Source organism: Mya arenaria, chromosome 13 (genome assembly GCF_026914265.1).
Source record: "Mya arenaria isolate MELC-2E11 chromosome 13, ASM2691426v1".
NCBI classification, from domain to species: Eukaryota; Metazoa; Mollusca; class Bivalvia; order Myida; family Myidae; genus Mya; species Mya arenaria.
Genome location: NC_069134.1, coordinates 51,351,154 through 51,373,560, shown reverse-complemented (window position 1 = coordinate 51,373,560; position 22,407 = coordinate 51,351,154). Strand labels below are relative to the sequence as shown.

The following is a 22,407-nucleotide window of genomic DNA, read 5'->3' as shown; positions in this document are numbered from 1 at the left end:
GAGCTGGCGTTTAGAGGCCGTGTTCTAGGATTGTTTATTTATCTACTGATGAAGGCATTACGCCTAAACGTTTAGATATAAGGTTTTAAAAAAACATAACTTGTTGGTGTGTTTTTTTATATATATTATTTATATAACATGGTTGAAATTAGCACTTGTAAAATCTGGGCTTGTTCAAATTCTGGAGAGAACAAAGTCTTAAGCAGGGATTGTTAAAAATCTTGAAGCTAAGCACAAGTGTAAGAATTCAGGCTGGTTGATCCAAACGTCCTATTTACTGCCTACATATACCGGTATTTCCAATGACAGTATTAAGGTAAATATCGATGATAATATACAATTTACAAAGATTTTAAGAGGTTTTCATGGAGGTCAGCTGACCTAGAATTGATATTTATTATAATAATTAAACAATTATACAAGTTAATAGTGGTACAAATGGCATAAGCAAAAATTATACAGAAGGGATATTATGAAGATCCTCAGGTGGCATGTTTATATACCCAAAGAGGTGTGACAAAGAACGTCGGAAAAGCGTCCTTTGCTAATAGCACTGTTAGCACTTTGAATCATTGAAACTGCAGTTAGCCTTTACTCTACATTTCCTGGCATTTTCAGTCTTGAAATTATGCCATACAGTAACTCAATCACATTAATGATTTAATTAACAGATGTAGTATTTCCGAATAGTTACTGACTTTATGAAATATATTAATACTGATGCATTAGTAAATATCATAAATAAAAGTGAGTGTGCAACCAGCAACACTCCACACACGCTACTAGATCCAGAAAACATCAGAAGTATGATACAGTTTATTTAATACGTTGCACTGTATTTTCTATGTTGGATATGGAAAAGGAAATTGACAGGCATATTATAAAATGGTACTGATTTTTGTTAATTGACTTCATGCATATAATTGTAAATGTGTGAAAATATCTAGAAAACATAACAGTGGTTTATAACAAAAACAATAATTAGATATCTTATCTTGGTCCCAACAGATGTTAAAAATCAACTACTGTGAAATCATTAATGTTCGTGGGGCATTAATGTTCGTGGTTTTCGTGGGTTTGGTGATCCACGAATTTAAGTTCCCACGAAATATAAACCCTTCATTCACTTTTTTAATTGCCATGTTATGTACATAGTTTAGTTTATCCGTTACAGAGGCCGCAGTATACAGCGTAAATATCCGTCTCACTGTATATCTTACTATCATTGTTTTGTTAATATATTATATCAGTCTTTAACAAATAATAAACCAAATCATTTTAATGTTTTTTTATCAACCAAATGACTGAATCACGTGCCTAAACATATGCTGTTCATGAAAATTTCCAAGTTTACAAGATGAGGATAATGTGTGTCAGTTCTCGATTTTTTTTCTTTAATGAAATAATTAATCGATTGCATTGGAGGTTACTGAGCTCCAAACGTGTTAATGTACAAAACAACGTGTTCAATATTCTTATTAAACAAAAACGTGTGAATAAATATTGAAATGAGATGATATTCATAAGTGATTGAATTTGTTGACATCAGCAATCTTTAGGGATTGTTTACTGAAGTATACGGACTTTCTCGGTGTTTTAACAGTTTGCAAAATCTTTAATTGGCATTCAATGGCTTCGCCTAACTGTATTTATGATCAGGGTACATCTTCCTTTATGACCTTAATTTCCAATTAAATCAATAATTGACATGGGTATATGCACTAATTGGCATGTCGTACCACTTTAGCGAGTGTCATAAACCGAATGACATAGAAAACGGAAATCACGGGCTAGCATGTGGAGATACTAGTAATGCAAACGATCTAGAACGATCGCAGTTTCGATTTTATTTTATTTTCCAAAAGTGAAAACCACGAATTTAAGTACCCACGAAATTGTAATTTTTCGGCAAACCACGAAATTTCATGCCAACGAATATAAATGATTTCACAGTAATTTGAAACTATTTATCTTGCCGAATTCACAGATTTATATTATAATAATTCATTTTACTTCAAGACTGATTGAAATGGTACGCATAAAAGTAATATTGACACCAGATTTTGATATTTTGAACTTCCAAGCTTTTGACTTTGGAAGTTTTCTTCAAATTTATGGAAGTTTTTGTACTTCCAAGGAATTAAGTTTGGAGGTTTAAACCTATTTCTAGGAAGTAATATACTTCCAAACTTCCTTTAACGGAAGCCCTGTAGCTATATTGCTTTAAATGATTCTTCATGGTCCCTGTACTTCCCCTAGATAAGAGAAGTCCATCTCACAGAAGTTGCAGTTAACCTTAGTAAGACCATTTTTTTAAATTTAGTGAAATGTTGCCACATTTCAGACCATTTGCCAGACAACTTTTTTCACATACTTTTTAATCACGTGACCATTTCGGTTAAATGGTCTGCCAATTAGTTATCGTTTACGGCCAAAAAAAGAGAAATTCAGTTTACAGGTTTAAACGTGTGAGCCTTAGTTGTGATAGCATCTAGTTACAAATATGAATACGAATGCACTGAGTGTTCTAGTGTGGGATATAGCCTGTGTGTATCATCTATCGGTGTACTAAGACTTCCGTTGCTTACTGTTAAATCGAAATTCATATAAGTGTATAATTTTTAATACATATATGTTGAGGATTTAATTATCTTTCAAATTATGTGGCCATAAAAAGTATTTCTATAGTATATGTCCGACACCTGACCTATTTGTTGACATAGGTGTCGGCCATTTTGTTTTGTGACGTATGTACAATCAATCGGTGTATATGACATTTTCAGTAGATAACAATACCAAACATGGAGGTAACGTGACCGCGAATATGCACGATGTTAAGAAGCACCTGTCAGTGACGTCATCAGCATATATAAATAGATGAAATCAGGAAAATCCGATCTGGGTTTGCGAGATTCTAGCAATAGCAATGGCTTACATTAAGAAAGTTGAATTATAATATAGAAAAAAAATGTAATTACGTATATGTTTTAATTTCTGGGGACTTCTTACGCGTAGAAACGACATGTTCTTCAAATGTTTGTAGCTGACAGTTCTCTCGTATGAATATAAACAATCCAAAGTGCAGGTACCCGCTCACATGATCGTTATTCGGCATGTTTCGGATAACATCGATAGACAGTATACACCGATAGATGATACATTGAGTATACTCCGAAAATATTATATATAATTTGCCTTCAATCTCTTTATTGGAGGTATATATTGTTTTTCACACTCAGCATCTTACAGTAGAAAATATATGTACGACGAGTTTACAAAATATCATATCGTACCACTTTGTACTATTAACTTGTGAAGCTGTTAGACTTAACCCAAGCTTTTTCTTGACATTACCTGTTGCGGCACTGTCCAATATTCTCAGATCATACGCTCCAGCACACCTATAGTTAGCTGCCGTTCCATTGTCCCACACAACGACAACTTCTTCAGGGCTCTCAAAATTTCTAACGGTGCCAATGTGCCCCTCCCCTCCATCCTGTTTTCCCCATTTCCAGTCAGTCCCTCGAATTACCCTCGCCCCTACGCCTTCCATCATGTTTACTCGAACCACACGGTTCGATCCTGCTATCGCTGGATCCATCACATTAAGATCCATGGTTGTTATTTGTAGTGAAACGTCAGTGAAAGAGAAAATGTGGAAAAAAAATCACGATGTTGACATTTTTCTGTCAGTTGTGATCGAAGTCTCGTAGAGGCTCGAAATCGTCGAGAATTGCAAAGCTCGCACCGTACAGTCTAAGGCTACATTCCACTAGATGTATGTGCGATGCGCAGGTAAATCGAATGAATATATGCCCGACCAGGTTTCAATTTTAACCCTCCATATAACAGATTTCAATTGAATTTTTTTTTTTTTTTTTCTTAGTATACAGGCCACGTCTAATAACAATTGTGTCCACAAGTGTAGTATCAAAATATGAATGTATCAATTAAGGGGTGTATCAAAATTAAGAAAAACCCTTATATTTTTAAGGACATTACGTACTGTAATTATTATCGGAATGTTTTCTTTTCATTATCAAATTGTGCCAGTGGACTCAAAAACCTTTATTTCACGGCTATTCATGACACTGACAATACGCCATAACTTATCGATTTATATTCATTCAACATTCTGACTGCCAATTAGTGGTCAATGCGTCCATGATATTGGCAATACAACCCACTCAAAGATTGACTTGAATGAAAAGAATACAGCGGCGTATCTTGTGTACATATCTGAATCGAAATGTAGAAAAACATCCTATTTGATTTTGTCAATATGATTACAAATTTGTTTCCCTTAAAGATGAACTCTCACAGATTGAACGTTTTGACAACTTAAAAATTTCAGTTTATTTTTTATCTTGGAACGCGCCATTTTTTGCGAAAATCCATGGAAACCAGTTATATAAGACTGCTGACAAAAAATAGATCGCAGATTTTTATATATAAGTTCAAAAATTGGTGTTTTATGCATTTTTCTTAAACCGTAAGTAACGGTTTAAGCCATAAAACATTAAATTTCGAACGAAAGTAGGAAAATCTAGCTACGATCTGATATTTTGTCAGCAATCTTGTATCATTGGTTTACAGATATCTACGCAAAAATTTGCTCTTTTAAAGAAACAAAAGTTGTAAACACGGTAAATCTGTGAGAGTGCAGCTTTAATCTTAGATAAATATTATTATAAATATTTAATACATTTGTTTGTGCTTTATTTAATAACGACTTCGTTATACGTGATCATATGTGTTTATTTTGTTGAAATGTGATATTATTGTGGGTTTTGCAAACGCTACTGTATAGTACGTCGTTATCAAACCGTTGTGCTCTTCGTTGTCGTTGAGGAACGAAAATCATCATGGCTATCGATCTAACTCTTATTGATTTTCTGCATGAAATAGAAGAGCCCGATGTTGCGGCGGATCGCGATAAAACTTTAAAAGCATGTTTGTTGGCGCGTGTACAGACCACAAATAACTGCACGTATAATGTGATACTGTTCGTTGAATACTAATGAAAGCAAACTGTAACTTAAATTACGCTTTTTATCGAATCCCGCTGCTCCCCGCCGCTGGCTCTTTTAACCGCCTGGCTACGCAGTGGCAAATCCATCAAAGCTTCGATATTGATAGCTCCGCCTGTGTTAACCTAGATTTCCGCGTCAGGAAATAAACAAAGCAGAGTGGTTGTACACGAAGGAATATACTGCACTTTTCACCTCGATTTTACAGGTTTGATTTGAATGATATTCAAAAATATTTTGTTACGTTTTTATTTAATCATAATTCAATATGATCATTATCATCATAAAGCCAACGATTGCTTTAACAGTATAATTATTACATGATGAGGATGTAGATTTACAGATGAATACTCTTCGTCACTGATTATATGCATATGATATATATGATTCTGATAACGTAATAACCGTGTTAAATATATGAGCGAAATAACCGTGTTAAATATATGGGCGAAATCGTTCTTTGTGTCATGTGTGTGTCTATTAATTAAACTATTCTTAAAATGCACGGTATTTAGCAAACAATTTCAACTGCAAAGATGTACTAAGTTTTGTTCAAGTTAATGAAATCTTAAAGGCAATAAAGAAACGAGAAATCGTGGCTATGTTTGGAAGGTTTTGACTATTCATCTATTGTTTACTGGCAAATTGTGATGAATAAATGAATTATTTGTATTGTTAATTTTGTAACAAAACGTATAGAAAAAACAGTTTACGTGATTTGAAGTTATCAGTTATACTTAAGAAAAGGTAACCGTTTAAAAAAAAAAAAAAAAAAAAAAAAAAAAAAAAAAAAACTATTGTGTAGTATTTTATCTTGGTCGACTTGGTCTTCCTAATACAAAGCCATAAAGTTACAAGTGATCGAGACGGACATCTTTTGTGGTTTACGTTTGTATAGCTATGTTTGAACTGCCATTGACTGCTTGCAAATATAAAGGCAAACAAAATTACTTTCAAACATTTATCAGTAAATAAATTCGACAGCAAAATCCTTTTAAGTGTCCCGACCGCTAAAGTAAGGTGATACCAATTACTATTGGACAACATTCCAATAGTGTCAACTGATCTCGCCTTTTTCTGAAACGGATATAATTATACTTTGATAGTTATCACAGGAAAAAATATTTTCCTGCTATAAAAACTGAAAATGCTGTTGAAAATGAATTGTTATAGGATATCTCAGATGCCCTCGACGTACATGTAACTAAAACCGTATTCCGCCTCATATTCAATTCAAGTAGCCCATCATACTTTACTTCGAGTAGCTTCTTAAGCATTTATTTCGCACGCGTACAAAATATTTAATACTTGTATATATGTATACACTGAATTTATTTTAGACCGAATGAACAAACAGCTTAAATTTGTGTGTCCAAGTGTAAGTTTGACTCGAACCAGCGGCTTCTTTGATGAGATGCGGACATCTACAACACAAGATCATACATTTCAAACGTGCTCCTACACTGTACATATTCAAACTGCAGAAGCTACTCAATAGACAATCACGTGTATTTCAGGTAAAGCCAGACAACAGCAAATATGGTCGATTTCCACGTGTCGTTCAACATGGCGATGGTGATCGCGGCGGTGCTCGGGGAGCTGGTAAGCGTCTTGTTCTTCAACCACCACAGCGCCTGGGGGAGACAGATCGGCGACCGCTTCCTCATCACGGCACTCGTGTGTGACGGCATCCTCGTTGTCATACTCAAATGGATCATGGAGTATGTTGCGTACTTCTTAATTAACTTCGGGGCCCCAATATCACGAAAATCTCAATCTCAGCTCAATTTACCAAATAAAAGCAAAGTATGATTTAAAGTCTTGCATGTTTTTAATTTTTTGAAAACGTTATTTCTCTTCGAATTCGTTGATAAAAAGATTTGTCAATATTTCAAAGAAACTTAATTCCAGAGCAATATACTCCAGTAATTGTAAAAACAACAACAAGAAATTGCACTCAAATACATGTTTGGCTGTTTAAGATTATTCCACTGAAATCTTGACCAAAGGCATAAATCAACATATTATATGCTAGAATGCCTTTCCATAGGTGTAAAATCATGTTACTTTTAATCACTTTACTAATCACTTTTGATGCTATCTGGTTAAATGAGTTGACACTGAGATTAAGATTTGACTTATTTTTTTTGTGATATTGGGACCTTTGCATCTCTAAAGTGTATCTCTTTGGTGTTTCTATCTTCATACATACACATATTAAAAGTTAAAAAGTACTGTATTATAAGTACTGTATTTTTGAAGCCATAGATAGTTAATTATGCACACATGTGTAATATAGCATGTCCGATTTTCTGGATAGATGGACGTTTGCTTATGCCCGAAAATTTCAAAAACTTGGGTCAAACCAACTGCGCTGTGAACATACATCATAAGTAAAAAAGGAAACTAAATTATTTTTTTTTTGTTTCAGACAATACTTCACGATCCGGAGCTGGGAAGACGCCGCCATCTTGGCCATGTGGCTTGCTCTGGTTTACCTGACGCTTGAAGCGCCACACGTGGTCCACGACCACAGGAGCTTCTCTTACTTCTTTGTGCATGCGCTGCACAAGTTCGCGGTCCTCTTCGTTATGATTTTCGCCTTGTTCCATTTCAAGAACTATTAAAACATGTGGCGATTTGATGAAACAGTAGCTAGGTACACCAAAAAGGCACCATTCCATGGATTATTAGAGACACGTTGTTTGCAATCTCGAATGGCATTCAAGTTTATACTCAGGAATTCGTGTTAAAGGCAGTGTTGTAGGTGGATGTTTATAGTAGTTTTTTTCTTACATGTATTCAATATTGTATTACATAGACGTATGAACAAAATGTTAGTTATTACCGGTAAGTGTAATGTACATTATCCACCCATTACCCCACCCTTGTGTATGGAAAAAGTCCCAGCATTTTCTGCGTACCTAGAAGGACATCTAAATACAGCGTACCGGGGGGGGGGTAAAAAAATGTAAAAAAAATCACATAATCAAACTTCAAAAATCACAAATTTTTAATAAATACTTTATTAATATGGACGGATTGAACAATATCAACATGCAAAACTTAAGGTGATGACTGATAAATAAATACTGATCATTTTGGAATGTTTGTTTGTTGTTAATCTGGTTACAGATAAACGTCATACCAGTGGTCGCAAAAAATGAGATCACTTGCACCAGAAGAACAGATAAGCTCATAACAGTTAGACATGTGCACATGCGCCGACACTATGAAAACGTTTGCCAGTAACATGGATGGAATTTTTACACAATCATGAACGGAACGTATATGATTGTGTAAAAATACTGAGTGCAATGTTCATCATACATGCCATATCCCCCGGCGGGGGGAAAAATCCCCCGGAATTTCGATCCATCCCCAGGTCTCCCGGCGGGAGATAAAAATCCCCCGGAATTTAAAAAAAAAAAAAAAAAAAAAAAAATTTTTTTGAAATTTTACATCAGGCAATAATGACAAAGTAAAACCACAGTATGTGAGTGAAACTCTCCAAAAGCAAACTTTTACAACAAGTGATCAATTAATTTGTAGTAATTATCAAAGGCAAAGAAATATTACTCTTTTGGAAGGAAGAAATTAATAATATTTATTCTATTCCCTTATTGTCCGAAAGTCATCAAAGCTGATAAAATTAAGCACAATTTTTTTAAAGACTTTGGAGGAAGGTAAATTTCATTCAATTGTCTCGAAAACGTATTTTTCCAATGACATATTTTGTTCTGCAAGTGCATTACAGTATGACATGACAGTGTATCATAAAAATATGATAAATCATGACATAAAATAATTCTGTATAATGAAAAATTAAGAGGTTTTCAAAGCAAACTATATGTGAAAACATTTTTTCATACTTGCGTCTAAAAATACTTTAAAATTTCGCCAACTTAGACCTGCTAAAAAAATCCCCCTGAATACAATCAAAATCCCCCTGAATTTTCAGCCTTTTGAACAAATCCCCCTGAATGGTCTCCAGAAAATATGGCATGTATGATGTTCATATCAGATGATTGTCTTTATCACTCATGCGCATGTAACTATTTTCATTAAAATTATAGTATTTCTGCAAACCAGAATCTTCAGCTATTGATTTCCACAAACTGCGCCAATATGGCTACCCAGGGTCGCTCAAACATTAATAACACACTGAAAGTCATGGCAATCATTCTAGTGGTGGGACATCAGGGTCATCAACAAAGTTTTCACTGGTCTGTTTTTCTTCTGGTTTCCGACCCAAGGGCTTGGAGCCCAGGGGTGGCACCACCTCCTGCCTTTTCTCCTTCACAATATTCCCAATATCAACAGTCTTCCGCGCTGATTCGTCCACTTCCAACTTTTCTACCGTTCTCCTACAAAATAGGAATGTCTAAATTTAGATTCACTTGCATAGTATTCCTTGTTAGCATTACTTTACTATCAACCATTCAGTTTCGCTTCTTAATCAACCCACAGTCTGAATAGTACTGTAGTATTTATTGGTGGGGATGCTAGTATCGGATCACAGTTAAAATATCACAATAACAATCTATTAATTGTCACATATTTTATGTCATTCTACTCATGGAAAACAATACTAAACAACAATGAGCTTTTTGCATAATACAAATACATTTACTACGATTATATTTTTTTAAAACGAAATTGTTAAGGTTTAAAACGCTGTCCACCCATGTGCCCAGTCCACGTTATGTATGGGGGGAGGACCGTGTTTTAACCTTGCTGTCGGTATTCATTGCCATGTGTTAAATATATATGTATATGTTAATGGCCTAGTTTAAGGAATGTTTGGCATGATAATCCCCTGCAGAGCATCTCCTACTAATCACACTGGTGTAACAGTAGGGGCCAATTTCCTGTGTATTGGTTTATTGGCTCAGGGCCATTGAGGGTCCATTTTTTGATAAAACATCGAAAACTGCACAGCAGGATAATCAGATTGGAGATCAGATAAGCCAATTAGACAATAAGATTAAGATCAATAAACAGAGGTTGTGTACTAATACATAGTTTTAGGGGGGGGGGGGGGGGGGGGGGGGGGGTCACTTATAGAAGGCTTAAACTAGGCCTTTAAAAGCAAAATGTCTCCGAACACATACCCCGATTTCTTATTGGATCCAACATCTTCGTTTTCTTTGTTCTCAGTGTTTACCTTCGTCGGTTTCGGCGGCGGTCGGACGATTTGTTTGGCCTAAATCAAAAACAAATGACAGCTTAACATCCTAAAAATTGTCCCCTATTTCAAATTACTTTTGGACTAAATGGTCCATTCCCCATACTACTCCTACCAACAGGCCGAGAGAGGGAGAACAGAAAGTGCCGAACGACGGATCAACAGTATAGATCTGCGTACCATATGGCCAAAACGATTAAGATCGCCCGCCATATGGTCCAGATCGGCGTACCATTCGGCCAAGATCGATGAACTTGCCTTATACCATAAACGACCCAGCTCCAAAGACCTTGGCCTAATTGTAGGACTATACCAAAACCGTAATTGAACGATTATAAAGCCATATTTGATCTTAATTAAAGTTAATCTTTATTAAAGTTTGGAATGTTTGGTAACTCCAACCTTGGGCATGGTGACAAGAAGGTGTCCGGAGATCTGGGACCGCTGACAGAAGCTCGAGTCGGCATTAACCTCCTGATCCAGGCATAGCTGGAACGTCTGAAACAGATGCAAGCGTCTTCACATTCATTATTATCATGATCATGATGATCATCATCATGGGACGACTTCTTCAAATCGGGTGCGATTTCGCACTGGCACGAGTTGACGTAGATGCGACATCTCTTGTACCACTATAGTTTCTCTATGTTTTTGTTCACCTCTAGATGACCGTCCACAGCCAACATGGATAATTTGCCTTTAAGTTTACAGGCAGATGCGTGCAAACATTATCATAATAACTACTGTACACTAAGTACATACCTGGTTTGCCATATACCGAATATCACTAATTTCGAATTTTACAATGTTTAGTTTTTTATTTACATGGATGATAATTATACACATGTTACAGTAGTTTTCTATTTGAAAGGCTGTACTACCATTTTGAAATGAAATACAATTAATGTTAATTGCATGACAAACTTGCTATGTAATTGACCAGATCACAAGACGTGTAGTACCAAAAAGACGTCGTTCCACGTTACTAATGAAAAGGTCAATATATTATGCCAAATATTTTGCATCGTTATAAAATTCAGAGTAAAATACGCACTGAAAGTCTGAAAATATAACAAACTGTTTTCGATTCCACAGTATTTTTGGTCACTGTTGACATCTAAACATTAATGTACACACGGGAGATGACTTCTCCGAATAAGGTACGACATGGTAGTGGTACTACAATGTTGGTACGATTCTGCTTGTACCGAGGACGAAGCTTACCCTTCCTTTCGTTTGGATTTTAACATAGTTTGGTTGCACATCGACGTCAATCATGCTTGTGTCAAGGTACCTGAAATAATCAAGAGATGACTCCCATGAAGATAATAAGTTATATACTTCTAAATAATACTATTATACTAGAATGGTTTCGCTACCTTAAATCTGTTTATTGCTTACGAAACGAAAGTAGAACTATATATTTTGTAATTGTTATGGTACATGTATCACTGTATTGTTGCACATATTGTCATGTCATTGAAATAAATACAGGGATTACCAAAATGAAGAAAACAACTCTTCTATTAAACTTTAACAGAGAGTTGGGATTTAAAAAAACAACAACATGTATTAATTTATTGAATGAGCAAACAAACTTATGAAACCACAGATCGATATAACGAACTAGAACAAAGTATCATTTCATTGTACTTTTTGTATGAACTTTTTTTGTTTATAGAACATTTGGTCGTAAATTTAAATAAAACTGCAAAGCAAGATAGCAAGTGACTATTAGCATAATTATTTTTGAAATTAAGACACTACAACTCATCTACGAATTATGCTGATAGCAAGGTTTGTGGATAAACTGACATTCCATTATGATATGCAAATCGATCAAAGTTGGACAATCCAAACTATTTTATATTTGGGTATTTAATAAAATTTGACTCTGCACACAACTGGAGGTACGGAAGTAATGGGTTATCAATTATGTTCCCCCATGCTACATTTGACCACGCTTTTTCGATGTCGGCAGCTGTCGCCAAATCCATAAAGGCACACCTATTACAAAAGCCTTTGTTTTCGGAAATGCCTGTGTAGTTGTAGGACTTATTTGCATGGTCAGGTTATGCCGCTACGAGCTCCGTACGAGTACGTTTTCAGTTGAAATTTGGCAAAATCGCTAATACTGAAATTGCACTTGAATAGAGTGAATACGGTATGAAACGACGACAACACATATCGGACATTGGTTGATTGCTTTACAAAATTACAAGGTGGCCTTGGAAGTCACTGGCCGTAAGGGAAGAATATTTTCGGACGGAAATTAATTTAAACCTGGCATAGAGCTGTCATAGTCAGCTTTGCTTTGTTAGTCAATCGAGATGTCATGGCAAGTATAAATATTTAAATGGTCATGTTTAAAACGCCGGCACACTCTTTCGTAACTGGTTCCGTTTTTTCCATGATAGGCGTTGTATGCATTATCCATATGTTGTGACCGAATGATTAAAATTTCCCCGAATCAGTTTTAATGCTCCCAAAACAGAACCCATCCATTTGCTGATGTGTCCGCATGTCCGTCCTGACATTATCTCGGCTTAATAAATCTTAAATTGACAAAAGGATTTTACACTGACTTAGTACAAATGTCCATTTCCATCTAGACAGCATGTAGATCGCATACTAAGGTCACATACCCTTAATTTCAAGGTCAGGTTTATAGGTCAATTGCCATTTCTTTCCAGACTCCCTACCACTGAAAACAACTTTTAGGCTTTGGTTATACTATACTGTGTGTGATTTCCTTTCTTTTTTGAAATCTATCTACCTATCTATTTATCTCTTTATAAGCACTTGTAGCCTTGTTTTTCGAAAGCCATATACATTAACCATACTCACTTATAACACTGGTAATCTAGAAGATAGTTATTCCCTGTTTCATCCTCTGTCAGTGTAAAATTTATTCTGAAAATAGTAACAATAAATAGTCGTAAACAATTCTCAAAACTTTCTGAAAACTTGACTTTCAAAATAATACCTTCAAGCTTTGATATATTTGTGTTTTTTGGAGGTTTTTGACCTTCACTCTTAATTTAGAAATGACAATACTGGACTACATTAACTCTAAATTTGTTACAAGTACAAATACAAAGCAAATTCTAAACAAAATTAGCTGTTTTAAATTTACATTTTTGCATCCTTGGATGAACAAACTCGCTAGAATAGGACACCTACTTGGCTTCATTGACATTAAGCGGGCGCCCATCATCAGCAAACATGCGTCGAGGTGGTCTAGGAGGGTTCTTTTCATCCCTATAGGAGAAAATTAAAGATTTTGTTTACTCTACTGCATGTTTTATTTTCAAAAACATATTTTAAGATGTATATGATATTCTAAGATTGAGGAAAATTACTGGTGATTGTTTTTTTTAATAAGAAACTCACAAATTTTATGTTGGCAGAAAGTGCTTCAAAATTTGTTCAAACTCAGTTAAATTTACTCTTTTTTTACAAATTTCAACTAGCAGCTGACAGATAGATACTCAGTCAAACTAAATTTTGTAAATTCAAGCCTAAAACTAAAATAATTCCATTTTCAAAGCTTTAAATGTGAGTTAGTCTTTCAAATTATTTTTTTCAACAATTTTTTTCAACAATTTTCCTATATTTAGGAGCAAAAGATCTAATCAAATTTCTCAAATAACAACAATTTCTTCTATATAACACACATATTTAAAATCATGTTCATGTGCACAGTCGTCAGAAATTGGCTCAGGGAGAGCAATATTTTATATTTTTCAACCTTCTGTGCCCTGTGTATAGGAGTGTATATGCTTTTGCCTATAAAAAACATCATCTTTTTTAAGCTGAAAGTTAAAGGAATCCAAAGAATACTCAAACATCATGTAAATAACCTACTCCTTCTTCTTGTCTCTATCTTTCTGTTCCTCAAGTTTGCGATGGCTTCTTATTCTTTCTTCTGGACTAAACACTGACTTGGTATCCCAAAACCTGAAAAAGAGAAAATAATAATAAGGTTTTAGCTAAGGTTTTAAAAAGGACAGGTTGCCGAAGAAGAGAGACAGGGTGGTAAAGGAGAAAAGGGCACATTGATACAGGCCGTGAAGACATTTTAGATTTGCCTAAAAGCATGTGCGTAGCTAGGGCAAATTTGGGATTACGCAGATTGATGCCAGACAGCATATTAACTCCTTCACTCCCTACCCCCCTTCAGTTTTTATTTCAAATTCCGGGGCTTTGGTATGACAAAAACTTCGACCTGTCAAAATTTAATTACACAACTGCGTATTTGCGTACAGTCAGCTACACGCCTGAAGAGTGTTAGAAATTTGGTGTCAACTGCCATATAAATTTTGTAAGTATTTATAATTATATTTCTATTTATATCATATCATTTGGTTTTGAATACTATGAGGGCAGAAGGTTGCACATGTTGGTCACTATGGTGCTAGAAAAAAGGACAGGGTTCATCACCCTTCCATAACTCTTTTACTTCAACCCTAAAAATATGCATATGAACAAGATGCTGACTTTAAAATAGGGCTGTTTCATTATGAATGAAATGGTTTCGTGCTAGGTGAGATTTTCAACAGTGAAGTACTACTATCAAAAATCTTTCCTAGGTATGAAAGCACCTCTAGGATTCTTGATGATCGATGACCTATATTAGAAAATTGTTTTGAATTTTATGACGTCTGGCCTCTTGGTAGGCTTATTTACATTGCGATAGAAGTGATAACTTACGAGGTCAAAATATCCTCCTAAAACACCAAAATACTTTATAACCCGCCCTTTTGTTCTGCATCAATCATTTCCCTGACTTAAATTTCCGAAAAAATAAATTAGGTTGGACCTCCTGCAAAGGGTAATAATAAACTAGAGCTATCACCGGAGTGAGGGGACTGGCAGCGCAGACAGACAATAAAAAAACTGCCTCTAGCAAACACCTTACTTACTCTTTATCCTTCTTGAACTCTTCTTCTGCCTTCTCAGTTTTTTTCTTTGCTATCTTTTCTTTGTCTCTGAAAATACATTTAAAAGCTATAATACCTTGCTCCTATAATGCTCTACATAATACAAAGTACTGTATAGTACAGTGGGCAACGAATTGAACTGTTCCCCATCACTGTAACCCATTTACGCACTCCTATCTTTGGGGTTCCTTGGAAAAGAGGCACGAACCCAAAAGATGCCCATCCCTCCAACAAATCCTGGACCAGCAACTGATTATATACAGATATTTAAACCCAATCCCATAGCATGTAAGCTTTACTCAATAATGATGGCTGAATTTGTGTATCATGTTTAATCATGTTTTATTCAGTCTTAGCTTCCAGTTGCCTATACAAACTCAACTATATTGTAAAACTAACTATAAAATAATACATTAAATTTTAGAATTAAACCTCACTTTTCATTTGATGTTTTTAATCAGATCATTGATGTTTGTGTACTAAGAGCTGTCAATATTGCCCTAGTTAGATTTCTTTTCCCAAATCTATATGTATGCTGTCATTCATTGTAAACTCAATCCTTACTCTTCATTGATGTTTGTATACCAGGTTCCATCAAACCCGGGTTTCCCTTCTATAGATTCTTGTTCCTCCTTCTCCCGCTGTTCTCTCTCCTCCTGAAGTCGCGCCTCCTCTTTCTCTATCTCCTGAGATGGGAGGAATATACATGTTAAATTTTATTCTTAAATTATCATATCCTTTTTTCAGAGTTAATCGCATACCAGCAAGAGTGTGCCACAGACAAGAACATTAGTAGCGCAATGAAGAAGCTGCCGCCATCCCAGCAGGCTGTTTCATTGTTGACAGCTCCTCCACCACGGTTATACTAATGATAAATCATATTTTCATCTATTAAAGGTCTAAGTAAAAGTAGTTTATATCTTTGGTCCTTATCTTTTATGAAAATCAGATGGGGCAGAAATAAAAACAAATCTGGCCTATACAGTATATATATACCCAATATACATAATAGAAAGAAAATAATTTGTTTCTTCTTCATGTGATGTCATATTCAGAAAAAAAAACATTTATCAAATCCATAAGGGATGACATCTCAGGTTCCTAAATGCTGCACCACCTTTTGGCATTTGAAATGACGCTGAGCCACCCTGTTTTCAATTTTTAGTACATTTAAGCATTGAAGAGTGCAAAACCGTGATGTACATGGATAAATAAAATAATACATTACTTGGATTCACTATATTCTTTGTTGAACAAAGGTCAGGCATATTCAGGCTTTAGTGTCCTGTCAATTTATGCTGCTAGTGATATAGTACAATCTTTGAAGAACATTTAAGGTATTTATGCTTGTTCTATTTTTAAGAATACCTATGTACTACCTGTATTCCTAAATTCATGGATTGTCGCCCTTAAATGATATATGGTAATAAAGTAACAAATTACATGTGTATGTTTTTTCAACAAAGTTAGTTTATACAATTTAATTTCAGCTGGATTGTGGACCCATTCGTCAACAGGGTTATCATTTAATAGTACAAGAATTACTTTCTTACCCTTTTCTTTTTGTACTCCAGTTGTTGTTGAATTATTCTGGCTCTGATCACACCATAATCCTTAAAAGGAGATAACACATACAATAAAATAATTTGAAACTGCAATTAGAAAACTAACTAACAAGTATCTATTGTAGCATTTACTTTTAACTATTGAAATAATAACGTCTTTAAATTCTGTAGGACAATAATAATCATTATGAGAATATATATAACTATATAACACCAGTTTTATGATAATGTATATATTACAATATTACACTGACTGGTATTATGATAAATGTATATAAAATGTCTTACTTGTGCAGCTAAAATCCTTTCTGATTTTTCTACAAGAATACCATCCAACATCTGAAACCAAAAATATATTTTGTATAATAGCTGGTTCATTTGATTCTTCATTGTTAGGTCAACCAAAGTTGTTTTTTTTGCAGTGTTCTTACCAATTCAACAAAATATCACGGACCTATTTACGACTGGATGAAAATAATTTACAAAATATTGTTCTCTTCATTGCATCTACATGTATTAATGTTTTTGCCTCTCAGATTTGAGAGATTCTGTCAAATTTTTCTGTTCCAGCAGTGGGTTTAAATGACAAAGTTTTTATTTTGTCCAAATACCCTATTGGGAAATACAAAAATACATGAAGATGCAAAATCCACAATCAATAATGTTTACAACCTGCTGAGCCTCAGGTCACTGTTAGAACATTTAACTTTCAAGAAAAAATATTTTTAATGTAATAATATAGTAAATAATGTATAAAGTGTTTGCATATATACATGTTCTTGCAATATTCATTCACTGCTATATAAAAGGCAACTACAGTGCAGTTTCAGATAACAGTACAGAAGTGATTTACCTCTCTAGGGCTTTCATGGGCAAACCTAATTTTAACCTGAATAAGTCAATTAATTAACCAATCAACCAAACCATAATTAAGTACCAGACAGCATGTGATGATGAAATACTTAAACAAGAGAAGCACATGCGCATCCCAACCCATGTCCATTTTATTCAGTCAAGGGGCATTACTTGACAAGTATTAAGGCAGAGTTAAGGGCTTTGCTTTTGATGTGTGAATTATTGTCACAGGTTACATTTGTACTAAGTTGCATATCACAACACAGGTGTTTTTGCCCAAAATCAGAAGCCTAAGCAAATCACAACTCTGAATAATAATTATAACTATAATAACATGTCAGTAGCTATCTTTTTTATAAAAAAATTGGTCCTAATCACATCAGAAGAGTTTTTGCTCAAAATCAGTAGCCTAAAAAAACCACCTCAGAATAAATATTATAATGATAATAATATAACACTAACAATCTTTTTTTCAAAAAAAAATCAAATTAAGTTCTGATCTAGTGTGATGTGACACATTTGTTTAATAAACATTTGTTTTGAAATGGCAAAGGCTTAAGTTCTTGCAGGACTCAATCAAGATGCTATTCAAAATACATGTACCTATATTTTCAGCAAACCAGACAAACATGGTGACAATTAACATGATGTGAGTGGGATCTGTCTGGTCACTTCTAGGAGGTTGTTTGTCAGAAGTGGTCAAAGTTATCTATATACATGTATACAATCATGTGCTATTATTTACTGATAAAAAATAGTTCCTTTATTGGTAAATTGAATGATAAAGTAGTCACCAGTGTCGTATTACTTGCCTTCAGACCTGGCAGTGTGGCTATCACATACTCCCTGTAGCCCTCATACTGACTGCACGGATTACCAGTTAAGTATCTGGAACAAGAATTCACGCTCTCAATAACTTTTACCACAAGTTACATAATTGTATTCAAATGAAAAAACTGTCATCTTAATGCAAGACCTCAATATCTAACTTCTATTTCTATATGCAGTTATTGAGTTCTTGCACTAGGGTGAGGAAATATTAAAAAAAATCAAACTAACAATCATAAATAATATAATTCCTGGATATTTAAATGTACAAAAATGTTAGAAAACTTACTACCTGTAATTTTGGTAAAACTACATGTTTTATAATGATAAAACAACAAATGTCATATTACCCAAGAGATTGTTGGTTTGAGCCTCACCAAGTGAACATTCACCTGAGCTATCATAAAGGCTTCTAGTAGTTTCAAGCCAGACTCTATTTAGTGATCTATAAAAGCATGTAGTTGTCTTAAAAACCAAGCTCAATAATTCAGTATAAACTTAACCAAGCCACAAATGCACATACAGTTCATTGAAGAAGATGTGGTGTTTAAGACACTCAATACTAGTCAGCTCCCCCACAAAGTTAACGGTCAGATCCAACTTCTCCAGAGATTCACAACCTGAAACATTCAATGAGATGTAATACTTTTTATAACCTGATACTTGATACCGTATATAAAAAGAGGCATTTATATTATCTAGCTATTGAACTAGCTACTATAGTGATACAGCCCAGATTTTGTCTGCAGAGCAAGAGGTCCTGTTGTTCGATTCGCACCAGATGCACATAACAATGTGTGCTTTCTGTTACATATATGTTGTGGGTGGAAAACCTTAGTACCTGGACGAAACCTACTTCAATGCCTGTCTTCGAGATCACAAACCAAACTCACATTCGCACTTTCCCTTTTATACTTCCAAAGGATCTCTTTATCAGAATGAATTATATTTATATACATTAAGACTTAAATAATAAACATAGAAATTATGTTATGATGAGGAGAGGGCTAAACGCTTATATAAGGCCACACTCTTGTGTTACACCTTGACATCAACTTCAAGGTTGTTTAATATAATGCTGTAAAAGCTTGTTTCATTATCATGGAAATAGAAATAAGTTTAAGCTATTATTTTTTTATTTACTATGTTTTTATTAACAACACTTACCTTCTAAATTTTCTACTCTCTCTACATTGTTTAAGGCCAGATTGAGATACTGCAGCTGTTTTAATCGTCCAACATTCTCTGGTTAAATTAGAAAGAATGCAATTTTTACAACATTTTAACAAAAAATAGGTATCATCCATTTAACATTTGACGTATTTAATTAAATATCCCCTGCATTTTAAAAATTTATAAAATATAAAAATCCAACTGAAAATAAGCATTAACACCACCATGACTAATTACGCGAGTGTTTCAAAGTTGGCTGTTCGAATAGTAGAGGCGCCATTGACACTACTATTAAAGTCTTGTTCTATAAAACCACTTATGTTTTACCACAGTAGATTTGATCCATCTGTAATATCTGGGAAATACTGAAGATGTTGTGTTTGCCAAAATATGATTGCAGTCAAAATGATATACATGTAAATTAATCTTGTGTATCGCCAGTTGCATTGTATCAAAATAATAATTATTTTACACTAGACTAGCGAACTAGTTCTCAACAAATCACATACCTATTTTTGGTATAAGGTTACTCTGCAGATACAGGATCTTCAGATGTTTGCACCATTTATCAATGTTTTCTATTCTGCAATAAACATTGTTGAAAAAGATGAAAAACACACACTTAATAGCCAGATAACAAATAAGCTAACTCTCTGATAACTTCACTGACCTTAATTTTAAAGATTGATGCCTGGTGACGTCATATAATTTCAGTTCACTTAAAAGGTAATTGATGGCTGATAACTTATACACACATAATTGATAATGTTATACCTGGGACCAATAATAATACTCCCAGGTTATACATAAAGAAAGAACAGTTCGTAGATACAATGTATTTGCACTTTATCTCAACTGAAATCAAATGTAAAATGAGCTACCCAGTATATTGCAATCTCTGAACATCACCCCCCCCCCCCTCAAAAAAAATAATAATAAAAAATAAATTCTTTGTTACATTTGTATACTATTTTCTGTAATTTTTCATATTCCTGCCAACAAAACCCTTTAAATCATACCCCAAATCCAAATATTCTTGGTTCAAATAAATAACACATGTATATGCAAAACAGGCGCAAAAGTAACTTTATGTTTATGTCTCATTGTATTTGTTGTGTTCTCAGTTGAACAAGGGGCATAACACGCCTTTTATTAATTCCAGTAGTTTCCTAAATATGTATATATTGTCTCTGGCAAAAAGTGTACCAAGTTTCAATTAAATATCTTAAATGGCATTTGAATCATGACCAAGGTTAAAGTCTTTGCTCTTGACATTTAGACTTGTTTTCTTCAAATAATAGACCAGCTAAAATATAACTAATAGAATAATGACTGACTTATTCCTCACTACATTTCATAAGCTCCTACTGTAAACAACTGAGATCTGTTCAGAAAATGCCTTTAGTGACACAAAAGAAAAAACAGTAAATTTTTTAAATAAGAAATCTTTGAATGCCAACCTTTCTATGTTTTCTTGATGTAATGAAATCTCTTCCAGTGAGAATATTTCTCTTTCATTGTGTTCTGCTTTCTTCCTCACCAAAGCTTCTGTTACTGAAAGATGAAACAGTTCATATAAAAGCAATAATAGTTCATATAAACAAATATACCATTTTGACAACTTTTTTATGTAAATGGTCTTGGAAAGAGCAAACTTTTGCGTTAATTTCTGCAAACCAATGATAAAAGATTGCTGACAAAAGATCAGATCACAGATTGTTATATTTCTGTTCGAAAATTTATGTTTTATGGCTTAAACTGTTACTAACGGTTAAAGAAAAATGCGGAGTCTGAAAGGACTGAAGAGTCATTAGTGACCAAGCTATGTGACGATCACCTGTGGACATATGTGTTATGGAAGTTGAGTTACCTGAACTGTTGAAGAGCAATTACAAACTGCATTTAAGGAATTAAATTATGAACTTGAAAATAAAAAAGATAAAAGATTATGTCTTCATTTAGGTATAATTTTTCAGTCATAAACTTTTACTTCATAAAGTTGTAACTAGGTAAATGTCAGAACTAATACAAGGATGTAATTCGTATTTTAATCAATAAGTGTGATTTCTAAATTAGAATCGAGCATCTAAAACATACTTCGAACCATCTTGAAGTAAATATCTGCATACAAAGTTGAAAAAATCAGCAACACATCAAAACATGTTTTTGTTTACATCTACCAAATTTGGTTTCCGTTTTGAAGAATGATATTTTTTAACCTGAAGAAAATCTATAGAAAAGAAGGCTACATATCACCAGAATATCTCTGCCATCAAATCATTTCATTGTAACTACCCGTCCATCTTCAGCAAGCTCGGGAGACTTTTGTAGTATATTTTTTAATATTCGACCGTTTTCTGATACACCACTTAAATAAAACTAAGTTTATTAATAACTTAGTAAAACTTTAGTGGTCGTTAACGTAAGAAGCTTTCTCATGAAAATAGTCCTAAGATCCGCTCACGTAGCGTGAGCGTAAACTTTAAAGCTGCACTCTCACAGATTTATCGTTTTTACATTTTTATTTTTTGTCTTGGAATGAGCAAATTTTTGCGTAAATATCTGCAAACCAATAAGATAAAATTGCTGACAAAAAATTAGATCGCATATTTTCATATTTTCAATCGAAAAGTAATGTTTTATTGCTTAAAGCTGCACTCTCACAGATTGAACGTTTTGACAACTTTTTTATTTTTTGTTTTGGAACGAGCCAATTATTGCGATAATCCATGGAAACCAGTTATACAAGACTGCTGACAAAAAAAATTGATCGCAGATTTTTATACTTAAGTTCAAAAATTGATGTTTTATGCATTTTTCTTAAA

General features: G+C 34.1%; 3 protein-coding genes across 3 annotated transcripts in view; 1 reads left to right on the top strand and 2 right to left on the bottom strand.

Annotated features, from left to right (window-relative positions):
• Nucleotides 1-3,701, bottom strand: part of LOC128213893 (E3 ubiquitin-protein ligase MIB1-like) — a 77,481-nt gene extending 73,780 nt beyond the window's left edge. The window contains exon 1 of the mRNA XM_052920008.1: nucleotides 3,355-3,701. Coding sequence (XP_052775968.1) covers nucleotides 3,355-3,616 — 262 coding nt within the window. The 5' untranslated portion in view covers nucleotides 3,617-3,701. The remainder of the gene's footprint in view (nucleotides 1-3,354) is intronic.
• Nucleotides 3,702-5,106: 1,405 nt separating this feature from the next.
• LOC128214909 (uncharacterized) lies at nucleotides 5,107-8,137 on the top strand. Its single transcript, XM_052921614.1, has 3 exons — nucleotides 5,107-5,238; nucleotides 6,548-6,751; nucleotides 7,462-8,137. The coding sequence occupies exons 2-3, from the start codon at nucleotides 6,570-6,572 to the stop codon at nucleotides 7,655-7,657; spliced, it is 378 nt and encodes a 125-aa protein (XP_052777574.1). The 5' UTR covers nucleotides 5,107-5,238; nucleotides 6,548-6,569; the 3' UTR covers nucleotides 7,658-8,137.
• Nucleotides 8,138-8,196: 59 nt separating this feature from the next.
• On the bottom strand, nucleotides 8,197-21,778 carry LOC128214908 (dynein axonemal assembly factor 11-like). The gene is made up of 17 exons (XM_052921613.1): nucleotides 21,680-21,778; nucleotides 21,043-21,136; nucleotides 20,092-20,165; nucleotides 19,577-19,654; nucleotides 18,933-19,029; nucleotides 18,394-18,469; nucleotides 17,015-17,065; nucleotides 16,715-16,774; nucleotides 15,726-15,847; nucleotides 15,144-15,209; nucleotides 14,086-14,178; nucleotides 13,402-13,479; nucleotides 13,066-13,131; nucleotides 11,443-11,512; nucleotides 10,621-10,716; nucleotides 10,145-10,236; nucleotides 8,197-9,397 (listed from the first exon to the last, which is right to left on the bottom strand). Exons 1-17 carry the CDS (start codon nucleotides 21,687-21,689, stop codon nucleotides 9,211-9,213), a joined length of 1,410 nt encoding a protein of 469 aa, XP_052777573.1. The 5' UTR covers nucleotides 21,690-21,778; the 3' UTR covers nucleotides 8,197-9,210.
• Between the last annotated feature and the right edge of the window lie 629 nt (nucleotides 21,779-22,407).

What these genes read in the sequence shown, in the direction of transcription:
- LOC128214909 (XM_052921614.1), top strand. Translation starts at nt 6,570, where the DNA reads ATGGTCGATTTCCACGTGTCGTTCAACATGGCGATGGTGATCGCGGCG. An exon ending in ATACTCAAATGGATCATGGA is followed by an intron (nt 6,752 to 7,461) that starts GTATGTTGCGTA and finishes TTTTTGTTTCAG; the next exon opens with ACAATACTTCACGATCCGGA.
- LOC128214908 (XM_052921613.1), bottom strand. An exon ending in TATACAAACATCAATGAAGA is followed by an intron (nt 15,210 to 15,725) that starts GTAAGGATTGAG and finishes ATGTATTTTCAG; the next exon opens with AGACAAAGAAAAGATAGCAA. An exon ending in GGATCCAATAAGAAATCGGG is followed by an intron (nt 9,398 to 10,144) that starts GTATGTGTTCGG and finishes CCTATTTTGTAG; the next exon opens with GAGAACGGTAGAAAAGTTGG.